The 16,497-nt window shown below is 37.4% G+C and overlaps 1 protein-coding gene across 2 annotated transcripts; it reads right to left on the bottom strand.

The window, feature by feature from the left end:
* Positions 1-237: 237 nt before the first annotated feature.
* Positions 238-14,367, bottom strand: LOC121860492 (histone deacetylase 1-like). 2 transcript variants are annotated; one of them, XM_042357657.1, is made up of 10 exons: positions 14,247-14,367; positions 7,216-7,328; positions 6,087-6,204; positions 5,545-5,696; positions 5,119-5,322; positions 4,795-4,899; positions 3,645-3,741; positions 3,204-3,512; positions 2,627-2,892; positions 238-1,089 (listed from the first exon to the last, which is right to left on the bottom strand). In XM_042357657.1, the coding sequence occupies exons 1-10, from the start codon at positions 14,293-14,295 to the stop codon at positions 1,084-1,086; spliced, it is 1,419 nt and encodes a 472-aa protein (XP_042213591.1). In that variant the 5' UTR covers positions 14,296-14,367; the 3' UTR covers positions 238-1,083. The 2 variants fall into 2 exon arrangements, with proteins under 2 accessions (XP_042213591.1, XP_042213590.1); XM_042357656.1 differs by having other exon boundaries at positions 238-2,892.
* Positions 14,368-16,497: the final 2,130 nt, after the last annotated feature.

Genomic DNA, 16,497 nt, shown 5'->3' with positions numbered 1-16,497 from the left:
ATTGGATGTGAATGACTGGAAAGCATAGTATCTGTAGCTGGCTGTGGTACTTGTTTGTAGAGTTGCTGGTGAGCATGAAGTAACGGGTATAAAGTGATGGGTACCTTAGCAGGAATCACCACCACCAAATAAACAAGACTGGGAGGCATCAATTTGATTTCTGTTGCTTTAGTTTCACTCACCTTGAACATCTCTGCATCACTCCTTACCTTAAAATGTGTGGGAAAAAACAGTTCATTTTTACAAAAGTCTTTATTTATTAGAAGCATAAAATTTACAACTACATATTGTCAGAAAATTTAAATAAACAAAATCTAGCCATTCTCATAATTTTTGTCAATTGTCTTTATAACAAATAAGAATTCATCCACAATTGTCAAATAATACACATATCACTTAGAAAGTTATGGGCACAAGTGCATAATCATACCACACTATGTAAAAACATGGCAGTGAATGGTAAAATGGGAGGCTAACCCTCCAATGTGATGTATGAAATGGTAGGTAAATTATCAAAATATAAGACCTTTTCTATTTACAATTCATGATTACTGTTACCAGTAAAATGTTACGAACTTTGGTGAAAGTAAAGTTTGCCTGTATAAGTGAAGTATCAAATATGAAATAAATACTGTAAACCAATTCTAGTTCTTCTAGAATCATCTGCAGGCATCCCACATTAATTGTCAAATGTTTTGTTGTACAATTTATAGACACTTCATTCAGTAATTGTAAGAGTCTAGGTATACAGAACATGTTAATTTTGTTTTCCTTATGGAGTACTAACCCTGTACTTTAGTTATACAATGCTAGCATCTACAAATCATCATTGAAAATCTAACTTTATATTATAACCTGAATCAACTGAAGAGATAACATCCTTTCCTGAATCTCTCCCTTACAAAGGGTGGCACCGTTCAGTGAGAAGGGTTAACCTTATCTGGTTTCTTGACATGACTTGGTAACTGGCTATCCATATATCACAATGAATAACCCCCAGTCAACTCTGCCTGACCCCAGGTTTAAACCCGGGGTCATAGGGTTGTAAATCAAGAGCATCACCCTGTCCCTTGGTGTTCCCCATCAACCCTGAAAAAGCAGTATGCTATAATCCTGGCTGAATAAAATTTCAATTACATATTTTAATGAAATGTATCACACCAACTGTTATATGTCCCATTGTAGTGGGGCTTACATATAATTTACTCTCTGCCCCCCTGTAGCACTGTATGTATGAGCAAATGATAATGTAGTTCACAGCTACAAAAATAGTTTTTCTGTATATTACTCTGATAAAATGATTAAGATGAATATAGCAACCAACACATAATCCGTCATTAAGTGGATTTTAATTCATAATATCATGACAAATATTGCATTAAACATAATCACATCCTACAAATAATGACCTAAGTCAAAATCCATGCCATACACATCTCTGCACCCCGTTAAGTACGAGTCATAATTTATGAGTCGGGCAGTGAGTGCATATTATGACTATATAACGATGAACCACTGATCATCTGAGAATTACTACACGTATGTACTACCTTATATTAATAAAATACAATAAAATTTTATTTCATAAACTGGATAAATATTCTGTACTAATGCCAATAGTGTAAGGGAAATGACGAATGTGCGAAGACGTCAATTAAATACTTGATAAAATTTTCATATGGGAACTGTATCTTTCTTGTGAACTGTAAACCAAGAAAATTTTGAGAGCAGTTAACAACACACAGAAAAAATTCATTGGAAATACTGTAGTACACCTATATACCATTATCTAGTACTGCACTATAATGTATATAAAAACCTCTGAAGTAAACACCTACATTACATTTGATGAACATTTAATTAGGAACATGGTATACACTGTACTTCAAGCCTTAACAACGCACAAAAGAATTACTGTTGAGCATTCTTCTGGTATGCCTTCGCTGAACCATGAGATTTTGATAATACTGACTACAAATAAAGTGCAAACCTATCATCTCCAGTCACACCCATCATCAAGACCACACACACGAGGAGCTTACCATGCTGTACAGTACAACACTCTTAATGTCTCAGAGATAATGACTGACCTCACCCATCAATTGTGGTACTCACGAGAGCGGCAACACACACGTATACTTCCTGGCCTTCCACTTTAATGACAATGATGAAGGTAGTAAGAAACACATCACTTACCACAGCGTCAACCTGCACGTAAAATTGACAATGATAAGAATCTTGTGTCTTACCAAACCTCAACTTTTATAATGGTGAGTGTGGTAAGAAACATGTGACTTGGCAGATCATCAACTTCTGTAATGCTAAGGAACATGCAACTCACAAGAGCATCCACTTTTAATAGGAATAAATATAAAACACGTGGTCCCAAGGGAACTCAAAAGGAATGATAACTCATATCCAACTAAAACTTATGCTGAGCAGTCAAGTGTTCATTTCATCTGAAGACGTTATCATTCACATGAAAGTTCACACATATTTGACAAAGCTGATAACAGTGTCAACACTATTTAAGAGACCATTTACCTCACCATCTGTTAACTAATTAAAATTAATCATTAAAATACACTTTCCCTCAAGACTCTACTTTAGTTTCATTCTGTCCCACCTGTGTTCCGGTCTTATCATCTTTTGTTATTGACGTTTCCTTTTTATCATCCCCAGCTCCATTGTTAGTAGCGGCCTCGTCCGTCTTGGTCTTTTTCTTTGGCTTGAACGACCTCTCGTCTCTACGACCATCGCCTTCGTCTTCCGAATCGGAATACTCGTTATCAGGAGCAATTCGCTTGTCAGAAGCACGAATAGAGATGCGTTCATCTGGACTGGCCTTATCTTCATCCTCACTCTCTTCTGCTACACCATCTTCTGGTATAGCTGAAAAAGAGGCAAAACTTTAATACACAGCAGAAAATATCTCTCACACTCCCTCTACTTACAGCCTCACCACTACCTCAAGGTGAGGAATCCTTTCTATCTAATCAACAGAGGGATACACAAGTGAGAAACTGACATGATCTATCCAGTACATAGCCAGGGTGTCAGATGAGGAATATATTGTCCTACTTAAAACACAAAAAAGACCTACAGTTTGTATAACAGAAGAGCAATCACCTCGACTCCCTAAGAAATCAATTAGTAGCTCCTGCCAAAATAAAAATATGTGGATGACGTTAAGCATGACTCACCTATGCTCTGGACTCCTGGAGCGTGTGGAAGCATCCTCAGGTTTTCAAATAATCTCGTCTTTATTTTGTCTAAATATTCTGGTGTGTTTTGATTAGCCATATTAGAAGGGCTTATGTGCAGCTTAAAATCTGGTCCAAAATATTCAAAGTAGTCATTGTATGGAAGCTCATTAGCAATATCTGTACTCAGTGCAACGGCAGTTTCATACGTCCAGCATCTTGCAACATTTCGAATAGTGTAGCCTCCACCACCCAACAGTAAAAGGGGTAGGTTGTATTTCTTGACAAACTCAACACATTTTGCATGTCCTACAGAACAAAAAAAGATAAGAAAGTTAAAGTAAAAATGTTCATCATATATTAATATTAAATATACAGTGCAGTATGGAAGTTCATGTCAAATTTTCTGTATCTTACAACAGAAAAAGATTCAAATTTTACCTTTCAATGTGAGATTGAAACAGCCAAGTCTGTCACCTGACAAGGAATCAGCACCACACTGTAGAACAATGGCAGATGGCTGGTATGTCTCCATTACCTGGAAAATACAAGTATCGAGGATCTCAGCTGATGCCGTGCCTTTAACTTACACCCTGATGCTTTATGTTTATGTAAGAGAGAGACAGAATGAACCATTACAGTTATGTGAACTAATTTATTACAGCACAGTATTATCTGAGAGAACAACTTAAAGCAATTAAGCAAAATATGTACTGTACATATTTTGATTACACAACAGATTGGTTTATTAAGGACATAATTTCAATACTGTACAGTACATCAGTGAGAGTACTGTTAAGACATAAATTGTTCCAAGCTAAAACATCCAGTTACTATGGTAGATATTGTCCAGTGCAGTGACCAATCTTGTTAACACTCATGATTATGCTGCCTCTTGGCGGTCAGATGCTTAAACTCCACAGCCTCCCTCACACACTACATCCATGAGTGTCAGATACCTCTACACATTTAGTTATAGAACGTGTACTATTTGTGATAGAAACATGAGTTTGTGCCAAGAGAATCACAAGTAAATTATTTATAAATAGTGTCAGATAGGTAATGATGATAAAATTAGTCTTCTTCATACAAAAAGTATTGAAGAAAAAAATACCACCAGCTGCACGTAAGAAAAATGTTTATAACAACTGTGATATATACAATATCTGGCTCTTAAAATATGTACATGTGATCTCCTTAAAATTATTCACAGAACAAAACAGATTAATACCTTATGAAAATGATCATTAAACAATCTTATACAAACTATGTTTAGAAAATGTGGTGTTAAATAGTTGACCTTATAAGCTAATAGTCAACAGGAAATCACTTATCTACTGATCTGTCAACCATCAGCTACAGTTAAGATAAATTTGTTTAATTTGTCCACAATAATTATAACAATAAGTGTGCCAGATTACCCAAACACTGTTTCAGCAAAATGTGTTTAATGATTCAACTAACTTAGGCCAAAGGTAGTTCTTACACCCTTCACTGTAGCCAGCCACTATTCTCACCATAACCACTACACTACTCCAAGTCTTATTTACAACCGTGAACACTATTAACCAAAACATTTAACACAACTCACCTTTGTTAAGATGGGAACAAATATGCTTTCATAACTTTCATCATCAATTCCGTCTCTCAAAGGAAAGTTGACTGCATAATATTTGCCTTTTCCTGCACCAATATCCTGCAATGTAAGACAAAAATTAACTATAAAAGCATCTTATCTTACCTGTATTACATGTGAAACAAAAACTGGGACTGCTTAAAAAGATTCAAAAATCCATTAATTTCATCCTCAAACTTTCCCCCCATCAAAACTCAGAATTTTCCTAAAGGATTAATCTTGTCTTAATAAACGACTCCCAAATACTGTAAAACGCTAAACAAAACTGCCATAACTCACCCTCAGGTCACCAGTCCCGGGGAAATATTCTCCGTATTTATGGAAGGAAACGGTCATGACTCTGTCGGTAGTGTAGAAGGCCTCCTCGACCCCGTCTCCGTGGTGAATGTCGATATCGATGTAGAGGACACGCTGGTGGTACTTGAGCAGCTCTAAGATTGCCAGGACAATATCGTTGACGTAACAAAACCCTGATGCCTCACTCTGGTCACGTGAAAATAAACGGCAACTGGTTACTAGGAAGCACTGCTTAAGTTTTCTTATGCATCATACACATAAACATCTGGTCGACCTCTATGTTCCATTACAGTTCTCGAAATAATCCCCCGGTTATTGTCTCGGCTGTAGCACTTGTGAGAACCTCCACCTTACTCTTTATCAAATACAATACATTTACATATCCATAAAAATTTCTACAAATGATACCTTTTTGGCGTGATGGAGGCCGCCCGCCCAGTTGACAGCTATATCACACGCTTGTTTGTTCAATTTTACAGCTCCGGCGATAGATCCGCCGGACGATAACTGACAGAACTCATACAGGCCATCAAACACTGGACAGTCCTCTCCAACATTAACTGCAAATTAAAGACAAACATGTATGAGTGAATGAACAGTGCATGTATGAGTGACAATACATAAAGAAATACTACTGTAACCTGATATTTTAACCCTTGTACTGTACTAATACAAATAAATTATAAGACAAAGGCCACCTACAATAAAAACAGCTAATTTTTATTAACTTGGAAAAAATAAATAAATAACAAAATAATAGGAAAAAAGATGAAAGTCTGGTACTGATTCAAGTCTTTAATCCTGTCATGTGCCACACTTGGGGTATATGACACCAATCACCTTCACTCTTAAGTAAATCCTCACCTGGTTTTAGGGAAATGACTCTACTCCTTCCACCAATCATATAAAAAGGTAGTCCCATTGTTTTTATGGCCGAGAGGACTACTTACATTTCTGCATCTGTTTGTTGTATTCGTTCATGTTGTCTGGCCGGATGGAGCGTATAAATCGAATGTAGTCGTCGCTGTGGAACTTTGTCATCTCGTCCTGAGTAGCTTTGTGTGGTCTCTGAAAGGTAATTTATATTTCATCTCCATATATTTCCTACAATTATATATATACAGCAGGGGTTCTCAACCAGGGGGGAATTTCCCCCCTCAGGTTTTCAGGGGGGAACTGATACTAATATGGAAAAAAAATAAAGGATTTTCAGTATTATATGCATATTATTTGGAATGCACTTTTTGAGGCAGACAATCTTGGAAAGGAGGGGGGAATGACATTCTGACATATGGTGAAAGGGGTGCATGGGGCAAACAAGGTTGAGAACCACTGATATGCAGTATATCAAGTTGACTCCATTCTTATACAGTCAAAACCACCATCAAACTATGTCTCATTTTGGCCGCAATAAACCAGTGTGACTTTAACCAAACTCTGATAGTATTGATTCTATCTGGATTTGTATACAGTTCACTCAACCAAACAATTCTGTGAAAATATAAAAGAAGACCAACCACCACCAGCTGTAGTCACTATATATATATATATATATATATATATATATATATATATATATATATATATATATATATATATATATATATATATATATATATATATGTATATTATATATATGTATATATATATATGCAAGTAAATCACTGTAGGTACAGAAGGTTTCCAGCTAGAATTGACCAGGTGAGCCCATACTACCCCTGAAGATGAATTACACCTAAAGTGCTTGGGAACTTCGTGGTTTTCTTCCTTCCTCAGGGTTATCAGCATATATATATATATATATATATATCCACCGTCACTACTCATCTCCCGCTTCTGTGTTGGGTGGACAAAGAGGCAGAGAATCATCAAAGGAATGGAATAGTAATAAGAATGACAAAAAGATTACAACAATGAACAGAAAAACCAGATCACCTGACGATACACCTCCCCCAAGCTTATTCCACCTGAAGATTAACCACCCTAACATTAACCTAACCCCCCCCCCAAGATTCAGGTGAAATAAACTGGAAGGAACTAAACTTCAGGTGATCTGGGACTTTTTTTATCTTTACTCACATAAATTTCCATCTTTCTGTACAGGCCATAATTAAGGAGAAGATTGTGTGTCATGCGAATTCTGTGGGGCTTCATAGGATGACCTTGTCCATAATAGTAGTTACCAATATCACCTGAAAAACATGGAATTGGTTTAAATAACTGGGTTACAAATCATTACAGGAAGCACAGTAAACAAAATAACTACTGTACTGAAGTAAGAGCATAATGTCCGGTGTCACATTACATATTTTGCTATAATTCTGAACTTAAAACTGTAATATTTCCCCCTCCCTCAGAACCTCTCAGTTTAGAGGAAGTTTACAATGAAGAAAGAAAACCTAAAATATGAAAGAAGAAGAAACGAAAACAGTGGCATCAGCATGGTACTGTAACTGTGTTTTAATTTAACTGTACAATAAATACTCTCTGTACTAATTAACTATAATCAAAGAGCTTATTACACCTGGAGAGAGAGAGAGAGAGGAATAGAAAGTTGAGATAGGGAAGTAGGAGAAAGTTTCAGGAACAGGAGACAAGGGGGCAAGGATGTTTGTGTGGTCACACACACACACACACACACACACACTACAGGTATATACTAATTAAATTAAATAGAGTAAAGATATAAAGAGTTATCTCAGCTGTAGATTAACCTTTACTAATGCTACCTGTAGGGGTGGGGGCTTGGTTAGGTTAGGGTGGTTGATCTTCAGGCAAAGTAAGTTGGGGTGGGGGATTTTTTTCAGGTGACCCAAAGCATTTAAGTGGATAAACAGACACTCAAGGCAATTACTGCACATTAATATCATAAACAACATGCAAACTAGCTAAAGCTATTCTTGCACATTTTTTTTGCTCAAGGTTAATTTTTTTAGACCCATTAATTCATTAACCAGCTGGCAAAGTCATTATGCTATCATACACTGCAGTCTTCACCCCTGTAAATTATGTCCTACAATACAGTACTGCAGGGTGGCTGACCATTAAACATGATTAAGACTGTAATCCCAATATCACTTACAGGAATACTGTAAGTCTTAGTTTTACTGTGTGTGTGTGTGTGTGTGTGTATTTCAAGCTTGTGGCGACCTGCGGTGTAATGGTCAGCATCCTCGCCTTGCAAGCGAACGGACCTGAGTTCGATCCCCAGGCAGGGTGAAACTATGGGCATGTTTCTTCGTGCCATTTGCCTCTGTCTACCCAGCAGTAATTGAGAACTTGGATGTTAATCGATTTGCGGATCGTATTCCGGGATAATGGTTAGCCAGTGCAGTTGGCGAGTTGTCCGGTCTTCTCGGACTATTCCTTGACACTGGGTCATGCAGCTCGCTAACTCAGGGTGTGGTTGTTGTGTTTGCTACAGCTTCTACACCTTAAACAAATCCACGCCTAGGTGGCTCTTGGGCCGGCCATCCTTGTTACACGAGGGGCAACCATTATTTTTATATACAAGTACCTGTATATTTCAAGCCTTGTGTCAATTTATTTTTAAGACATACCATTTTCTCTAATCGGTTCATATCACAACCCTGTACACTACCTTGGCTTTAGCTGTAAATAATAAATACCTCCACCTAAATACAATGAACTTTAACCTCTTAACTATAACACTGAACTCTGATGCACAGACCTGGTTCTTGCCTACAACAAGTACAAAATTATATACGTAATTACACATAATAATCTTTGGCGGTTACAGTCCAGTGGTTACTAATGAGTATGTCTGTGTGTGTGTGTGTGAAGGAACAGCCAAATGCATGATCTTAATTTACTATTATGACTAACATCTTATTAATTACTATTACTGTAAGCCTCGCCTGATATACGCCCTGGTGGTTGTGTCAGTTTCCTAAGCAAAGGTTGAGAGAGTCACCACTTATACAACAGATCACCACTGTCTGGCCACCCTTCACCAGTAAGAGGAGTCTTGTGTCTGGGAGAGATTCACTTCAAATATTTCCCACTGTTTTAAAGTACTGTACTCTGCCTCATATAAATATAGTGAAGGAGAAAGAAATTAAATTCAACTTATCACATGTCAACTCTCCATGCAAAAACTTATGGCTAGGTTAGAGAGGAATGACCTATTAAATTCATTACAAAAGACTTCCCCTGTACACAGAATAATCCATCAAACTCAACATAACCCCACAAAATTAAGGCTGCCTAGTTTCTGCTACCTATTATTAAGAATGCTTTATTATAGAATAGCCATTAAAATCACTAGTGAGAGAGTGAAAGAAAAATTTGCTATTCCTCTAAACCAGTCGTGAAAGCAGCTGACAAAACCCTAAACCAACCCCTACCCTAACCCATTTTTAGCCAGTTCATGTTGTCTGCCATCACAACTGTTTGCCATAACAGAGTCGTAACGTGATAAAAAAATTCCGAGTACTGTATTAAAACTTCCATAACATCACATATCTATTCAATATTTCTCTTCCACTCCCACAGATCTGCATTTTTTTTACATAACATCATATATTTCAGGAAAAATCACTATTGGGTTCTGATCTGTTCTCCCAAAATGTCAACATGTACTAGACCAACAGAAATAGCTTTAAATAATGTCTCTACCAGTACAAGGTATCAATATTCACAGGGATACATTTCTTACTCATGTGTCTAATTTAAAGACTTTTAATTTGGGTTTTCATTCCACAAGACAAAAAAATAAAAAAAATAAAAAAATAAAAACACTATCCAATGAAGATATAAATCACAGTTCTTTGTTTCAACTGTTGTTTTTTAAGAGTTACATTACCATAGTGAACAAACTAGGTAAGTAACATAGGAATATCTGAAGTCACATAAAGATTAATCACCCTAATGCTAACCTAACCCTCTCCAGGCAACATTTGGGATGTCTAATGTTCAGGTAATCCAAATAGTAAAATATATTGAGGGTTTTTTCTGTTGATCTTCAATACAATCCAACCAGATCCCCATACATTGGTGACCCCTCTCCTTAACCTTTACAAACAGCCGATGTGAAGCTATGCACAGGAGGGGTCAGATTAGGTTAAATATAAAACTACCATATTAAGATTTACCTGATGATTTGCATACCAGTTTATTTAACCTGAAAATTAACCATCCTAATAATTACCTAACCCCCACAGTAGTACAGCAGTGGGGGTGATTAATCTTCAGGTGAATATAAGCTTGGGAGAGGACAAGTCTTCAGAGGATTCAATAACAACCCTTAAAGAGCTGTTAGAGTCAATGGATGTTAGCTGCAAGGTGGCCAACATCAATGGGTGTTTCTCTCATAGTTTACCTGGTTCTCTTATAGTTTACCTGGTTCTCTCATAGCTTACCTTGTTCTCTTATAGCTTACCTGGTTCTCTTATAGTTTACCTGGTTCTCTTATAGTTTACCTGGTTCTCTCATAGCTTACCTGGTTCTCTTATAGTTTACCTGGTTCTCTCATAGCTTACCTGGTTTTCTCATAGCTTACCTGGTTCTCTCATAGCTTACCTGGTTCTCTTATAGTTTACCTGGTTCTCTTATAGTTTACCTGGTTCTCTTATAGTTTACCTGGTTCTCTTATAGTTTACCTGGTTCTCTCATAGCTTACCTGGTTCTCTTATAGCTTACCTGGTTCTCTTATAGTTTACCTGGTTCTCTCATAGCTTACCTGGTTCTCTTATAGTTTACCTGGTTCTCTTATAGTTTACCTGGTTCTCTTATAGCTTACCTGGTTCTCTCATAGCTTACCTGGTTCATCATAAGCTTACAGTTCTCCTGGTTTTACCTGGTTTTCTCTTATAGCTTACACCTGGTTTCTCTTATAGTTTACCTAGTTTTCTCTTTTCAGTTTACCTGGGTTCTTATATAATTTACCTGGTTTCTCTCACTTAAACACCTGGTTCTCTTATAGCTTACCTGGTTCTCTCATAGCTTACCTGGTTCTCTCATAGCTTACCTGGTTCTCTTATAGTTTACCTGGTTCTCTCATAGCTTACCTGGTTCTCTTATAGCTTACCTGGTTCTCTTATAGTTTACCTGGTTCTCTCATAGCTTACCTGGTTCTCTTATAGCTTACCTGGTTTTCTCATAGCTTACCTGGTTCTCTCATAGCTTACCTGGTTCTCTTATAGTTTACCTGGTTCTCTCATAGCTTACCTGGTTCTCTCATAGCTTACCTGGTTCTCTTATAGTTTACCTGGTTCTCTCATAGCTTACCTGGTTTTCTCGTGGTTTACCTGGCTACTGTAGTATATTGGTTCACCTCATAATTCGTTTTCCATCTCCCATCCTCACCATTCAGTACACAAAATGCATTCCAATGGATCTCCTGAAGAATTGCCCCCCTAGCTTATTTTACTTGATCTTTACGGGTTTATTTTTATTTTTTTTTACGGACGCGGCATAAGATCACCCGAAGTGCTTATTTCACCTGAAGATTGAGCCCCTAGCTGCTTATTTCACCTGAAGATTGAGCCCCTAATACTGTTTATTTCATCTGAAGATTGAGCCCCTAACACTGTATTTCACCTGGAATTGAACCCCTAACACTGCTTATTTCATCTGAGAAGATTGAGCCCCTTTCTTATTTCACCTGAAGATTGGGCCCTAATACTGTTTATTTCACCTGGTTGAGCCCCTAACACTGTGGCTTCACCTGAAGATTGAACCCTAACTTTTCTTATTTCATCTGAAGATTGAGCCCACACTGCTTATTTACAGTTTGAGCCCCTAACACTGCTTATTTCACCTGAAGATTGTGCCCCTAATACTGTTTATTTCATCTGAAGATTGAGCCCCTAACACTGCTTATTTCACCTGAAGATTGAGCCCCTAACACTGCTTATTTCACCTGAAGATTGAGCCCCTAACACTGTACTGTCAGGGTGTTCACTGTAGCATTCACACAATTGGACCCCTAACACTGCAAGCTTCATCTGAAGATTGAGCCCCTAACACTGCTTATTTCACCTCGAACAGGCCCTAACACTGCTTAATTGCTGAAGGTGGAGCCCCTAACACTGCTTGATGCCTGAAGATTAGGCCCCTAACACTGTATTGGCCTTCACCTGAAGATTGAGCCCCTAACACTGTATTTCACCTGAGAGACAGGCTCACTGCTTATTTCATCTGAAGATTGAGCCCCTAACACTGCTTAATTCACCTGAAGATTGAGCCCCTAACACTGCTTATTTCACCTGAAGATTGAGCCCCTAACACTGATTATTTCACCTGAAGATTGAGCCCCTAACACTGCTTATTTCATCTGAAGATTGAGCCCCTAACACTGCTTATTTCACCTGAAGATTGAGCCCCTAACACTGCTTATTTCATCTGAAGATTGAGCCCCTAACACTGCTTATTTCACCTGAAGATTGAGCCCCTAACACTGCTTATTTCACCTGAAGATTGAGCCCCTAACACTGCTTATTTCACCTGAAGATTGAGCCCCTAACACTGCTTATTTCATCTGAAGATTGAGCCCCTAACACTGCTTAATTCACCTGAAGATTGAGCCCCTAACACTGCTTATTTCACCTGAAGATTGAGCCCCTAACACTGATTATTTCACCTGAAGATTGAGCCCCTAACACTGCTTATTTCATCTGAAGATTGAGCCCCTAACACTGCTTATTTCACCTGAAGATTGAGCCCCTAACACTGCTTATTTCATCTGAAGATTGAGCCCCTAACACTGCTTATTTCACCTGAAGATTGAGCCCCTAACACTGCTTATTTCATCTGAAGATTGAGCCCCTAACACTGCTTATTTCACCTGAAGATTGAGCCCCTAACACTGCTTATTTCACCTGAAGATTGAGCCCCTAACACTGCTTATTTCACCTGAAGATTAACCACTTATATAGCACCTGCGAGGGTTAAGTTAGCATTAGGTTAAGTCAGGTTAGTGCTAGGGTGATTAATCATAAGGTGAAGCAAGATTATACACCCTAAGGCTAACCAAACCAAACCTAACCTAACCCCCAGGTAGGATTAGGGTGATTAAACTACAGGTGAAATAGCAAGGTGACCAATCTTCAGGTATTCCTACTTGGGCTAATGGCACCTACAGATGAGATTAATCCCTACCTTTTATGTATTGATTAAATTATCATATTCAAGGTAGAGTAATGTGTATTAAAGTATATATAAAAACTGAAATAATATCCAGGAAATAAATGAATAGGCCAAATGTAGCCACAACACCACAGCATTAGGTTACTTTGGGGTTAACTCCTTGACCTATTTCAGTACACTTACTTTCATAAATTGACCCATTTTCTTATCTATTTAGAAATGTTATAAATCATCATCTAATATTATGTGAGAAAGGAAAGTCAAAGTATTGGTCAGAATGATGTAGTAAATGGATAAAAATTAAAATATTGTGAGTATTGTATTGTGTTTCTCTACAGACACACACACACACGTACAAACATTGCATCATTATTTAAAGGTTTTCTGTATACAAGTAGAAGAGAGAATAGTGAAATATATCTCCACTATGTATAAATCTATCAAGCTATGAGTCTTTATGGTGAAGTATATGGTGAGTTATTGTGTGATTTATGAGTATGGTGAAGTATATATATATACCAGTAGCGTACAGTATATATTGTTTATATACCTGCTTTGTTTATGTATATTATTTCCCTGTATTGTTGATATGTATCATGAGTCAATGTATACTTGTATGGTGATTTTATTGTGGTAAATATTGAAGGATATATGTAGTAGCGTGGGGACACTACCATTCAAACACGTCCACCACACTACGGTACACACTCACTACCCATCCCCCCTTTTCTCTTCAACTTTTAAAACATTACTTTATCCGCGTATAAACAAAGAATTAACCTGATATTTACATTTAAAATTAATAACTTTAACATATAACTTCAAATGTTCTTTAATCAACTGGTACTTGACAAATTAATTTAATATGATGAGAGTAATTACTAAGAGTTTCCGATTGTTTGGTTCCGATATCAGCGCTCGATTCATCTTATGCAGATAACTCAATATTAGCGATATTTATTACACTCAAGATCACTCAGATAAATCCAAAATATACTCACTGTCATAGTAGTAGCAGACTTTCTTTCTGTTATGAGGTGTTGTCGACATTTTACGGAATTAAAAACGGAGAAGTAATTTCCCACCTCCTAAGCTTGGACCTGGCGTGCTGAGCATGCTGGGTAAGCTCCTGCGCTAGCTGGGGCGGGAGGAAACACTGATGGAGAACCAGAGAAACGAGTTTATCTCTGTTTTGTACCGTACTTTGAGGGTATTCTATTGTAGAGTGAGTTAATTCACATCTGAATACACTGTAATGCAAATATCACGTTGAATTCTTGATATTTTAAACAATAGAAAACACCTGAATAGTATAAACTAACTAGTGATTTAGTAATAGGGTCAGGATTTCAATTCATGAGTGTTCATGAAATAAATCAATACTAACAATGCCGTTCCATTTACACGGTACACGGAAGGTAAATAATAATTCAATTGACATAAAATAAAAGAAACAATTTTACTCTTTATTAAACTATTTTACGCTTGGTAAATTCTGTAATGCACGAAACAGACTCAAGACTGTAGTAGGAGTTACTGTGATGTGTAAACCCAGGAAAACAATAAATATCACAAACATTTTTCTTCCACCTACTTCAAAACCTCAGCATCATACATTATACAGTATATTCAACAGCCACTCTCACTATGTGGCCTCATCTTTATCACCAACAGTATAGGTCTCACTCATTTCGTTCGTCATTTTTTTCAGTCTGAATTCCTAATGTGTTTCAAGTACACACACACGCACACTGTACAGTATATTATTGGCACTGGAATTGAGCCAGCGTCTACTGACAGTGGCTGACAGCGGCTGACAGAGGCGAAAACTGAAGTTACAGTGACATTAATCTGCGTGTTACATAATGAGGTTACCGTGAGTGTCAGAACGCTTTATAATACAAGTTACAGTGTTACCCGGTTATGTAGTACGAGTTACAGTGTTACCAGGTTGTGTATTACAAGTTACAGTGTTACCCGCTTATGTAGTACGAGTTACAGTGTTACCAAGCTATGTATTATAAGTTACAGTGTTACCAAGTTATGTATTACAAGTTACAGTGTTACCAAGTTATGTATTACAAGTTACAGTGTTACCAAGTTATGTATTATAAGTTAGAGTGTGACCAGGTTATGTAAGGAGTTACAGTGTTACAAATTACTGTATGTAATATGAGTTACAGTGTTACCAGATTATGCAATATGAGTTACAGTGTTACCAGGTTAGGTTAGGTTAGGTTATGAAACAAACAGAGCGACAGACAGACAGACAGTCAGACAGACAGACAGACAGACAGACATATAAACAGACACACAGAAAAACAGACAAACAAACAGACAGACAGACAGACAGACAAACAAACAGACAGACAGACAAACAAACAGACAGACAGACAAACAGACGGACAAACAAACAGACAAACAGGCAGACAGGCAAACAAACAGACAGACAAACAAACAGACGGACAAACAGACAGACACACAGAAAAACAGACAAACAAACAAACAGACAGACACACAAACAGACCAGACCAAACAGAACCAGACAAACAAGCAGACGAACAAACAAACGAACAAACAGACAAATAAACGAACAGAAACAGACAAACAAACAGACGAACAGGCAGACAGACAAACAAACGAACAGACAAACAAACAGACAGACAAACAAACAGACAGACAAAACAAACAGACAGGAAGCAACAAACAGACAAACAGGCAAATAAACGAACAGACAAACAAACCGAAACAGGCAGACCAGACAAACAAACAGACAGACCAAACAAACAGACAGACACACACAAACAGACAGACAAACAGACAGACAGACAAACAGACAAACAGACAAACAAACGAACAGACAGACAAACAAACGAACGAACCATAAAACGAACAGACACACAAACGAACGAACAAACAAACATACAAACAGACAAATAAACAGACAAACAGACAAACAAACGAACAGACAGGCGAAGACAGAACAGAAGCAAGCAGACAGACAAACAAACGAACCCAGACAAACAAACAGACGAACAAACAAACAGACAGACAAACAAACAGACAAACAAACAAATAAACAGACAAACAGACAGACGAACGGAAAACTGAACAGACAGAGCAAACGACAGACAAACAAACAGTCAGACAAACAAACGAACAGACAAACAAACGAACAAACAAACAAATAAACAGACAAACAAACAGACAGGCAAACAGACAAACAAACAAACAGGCAGACAGACAAACAAA

This window comes from Homarus americanus, unplaced genomic scaffold, assembly GCF_018991925.1.
Source record: "Homarus americanus isolate GMGI-L3 unplaced genomic scaffold, GMGI_Hamer_2.0 scaffold22232, whole genome shotgun sequence".
Classification (NCBI taxonomy): Eukaryota; Metazoa; Arthropoda; class Malacostraca; order Decapoda; family Nephropidae; genus Homarus; species Homarus americanus.
The sequence above is the reverse complement of the archived record's forward strand: the minus strand, read 5'-3'. Positions and strand labels throughout refer to the sequence as shown.

Bases quoted from the DNA above. Each gene is read 5' to 3' on its own strand.
- LOC121860492 (XM_042357656.1), bottom strand. From the start codon at position 14,295: ATGTCGACAACACCTCATAACAGAAAGAAAGTCTGCTACTACTATGAC. The intron at 7,329-14,246 runs GTGAGTATATTT...CATGTTTTTCAG, and splicing joins AGTCTGCTACTACTATGACA to GTGATATTGGTAACTACTAT. The intron at 5,323-5,544 runs GTATCATTTGTA...TCACGTGACCAG, and splicing joins GCCTCCATCACGCCAAAAAG to AGTGAGGCATCAGGGTTTTG.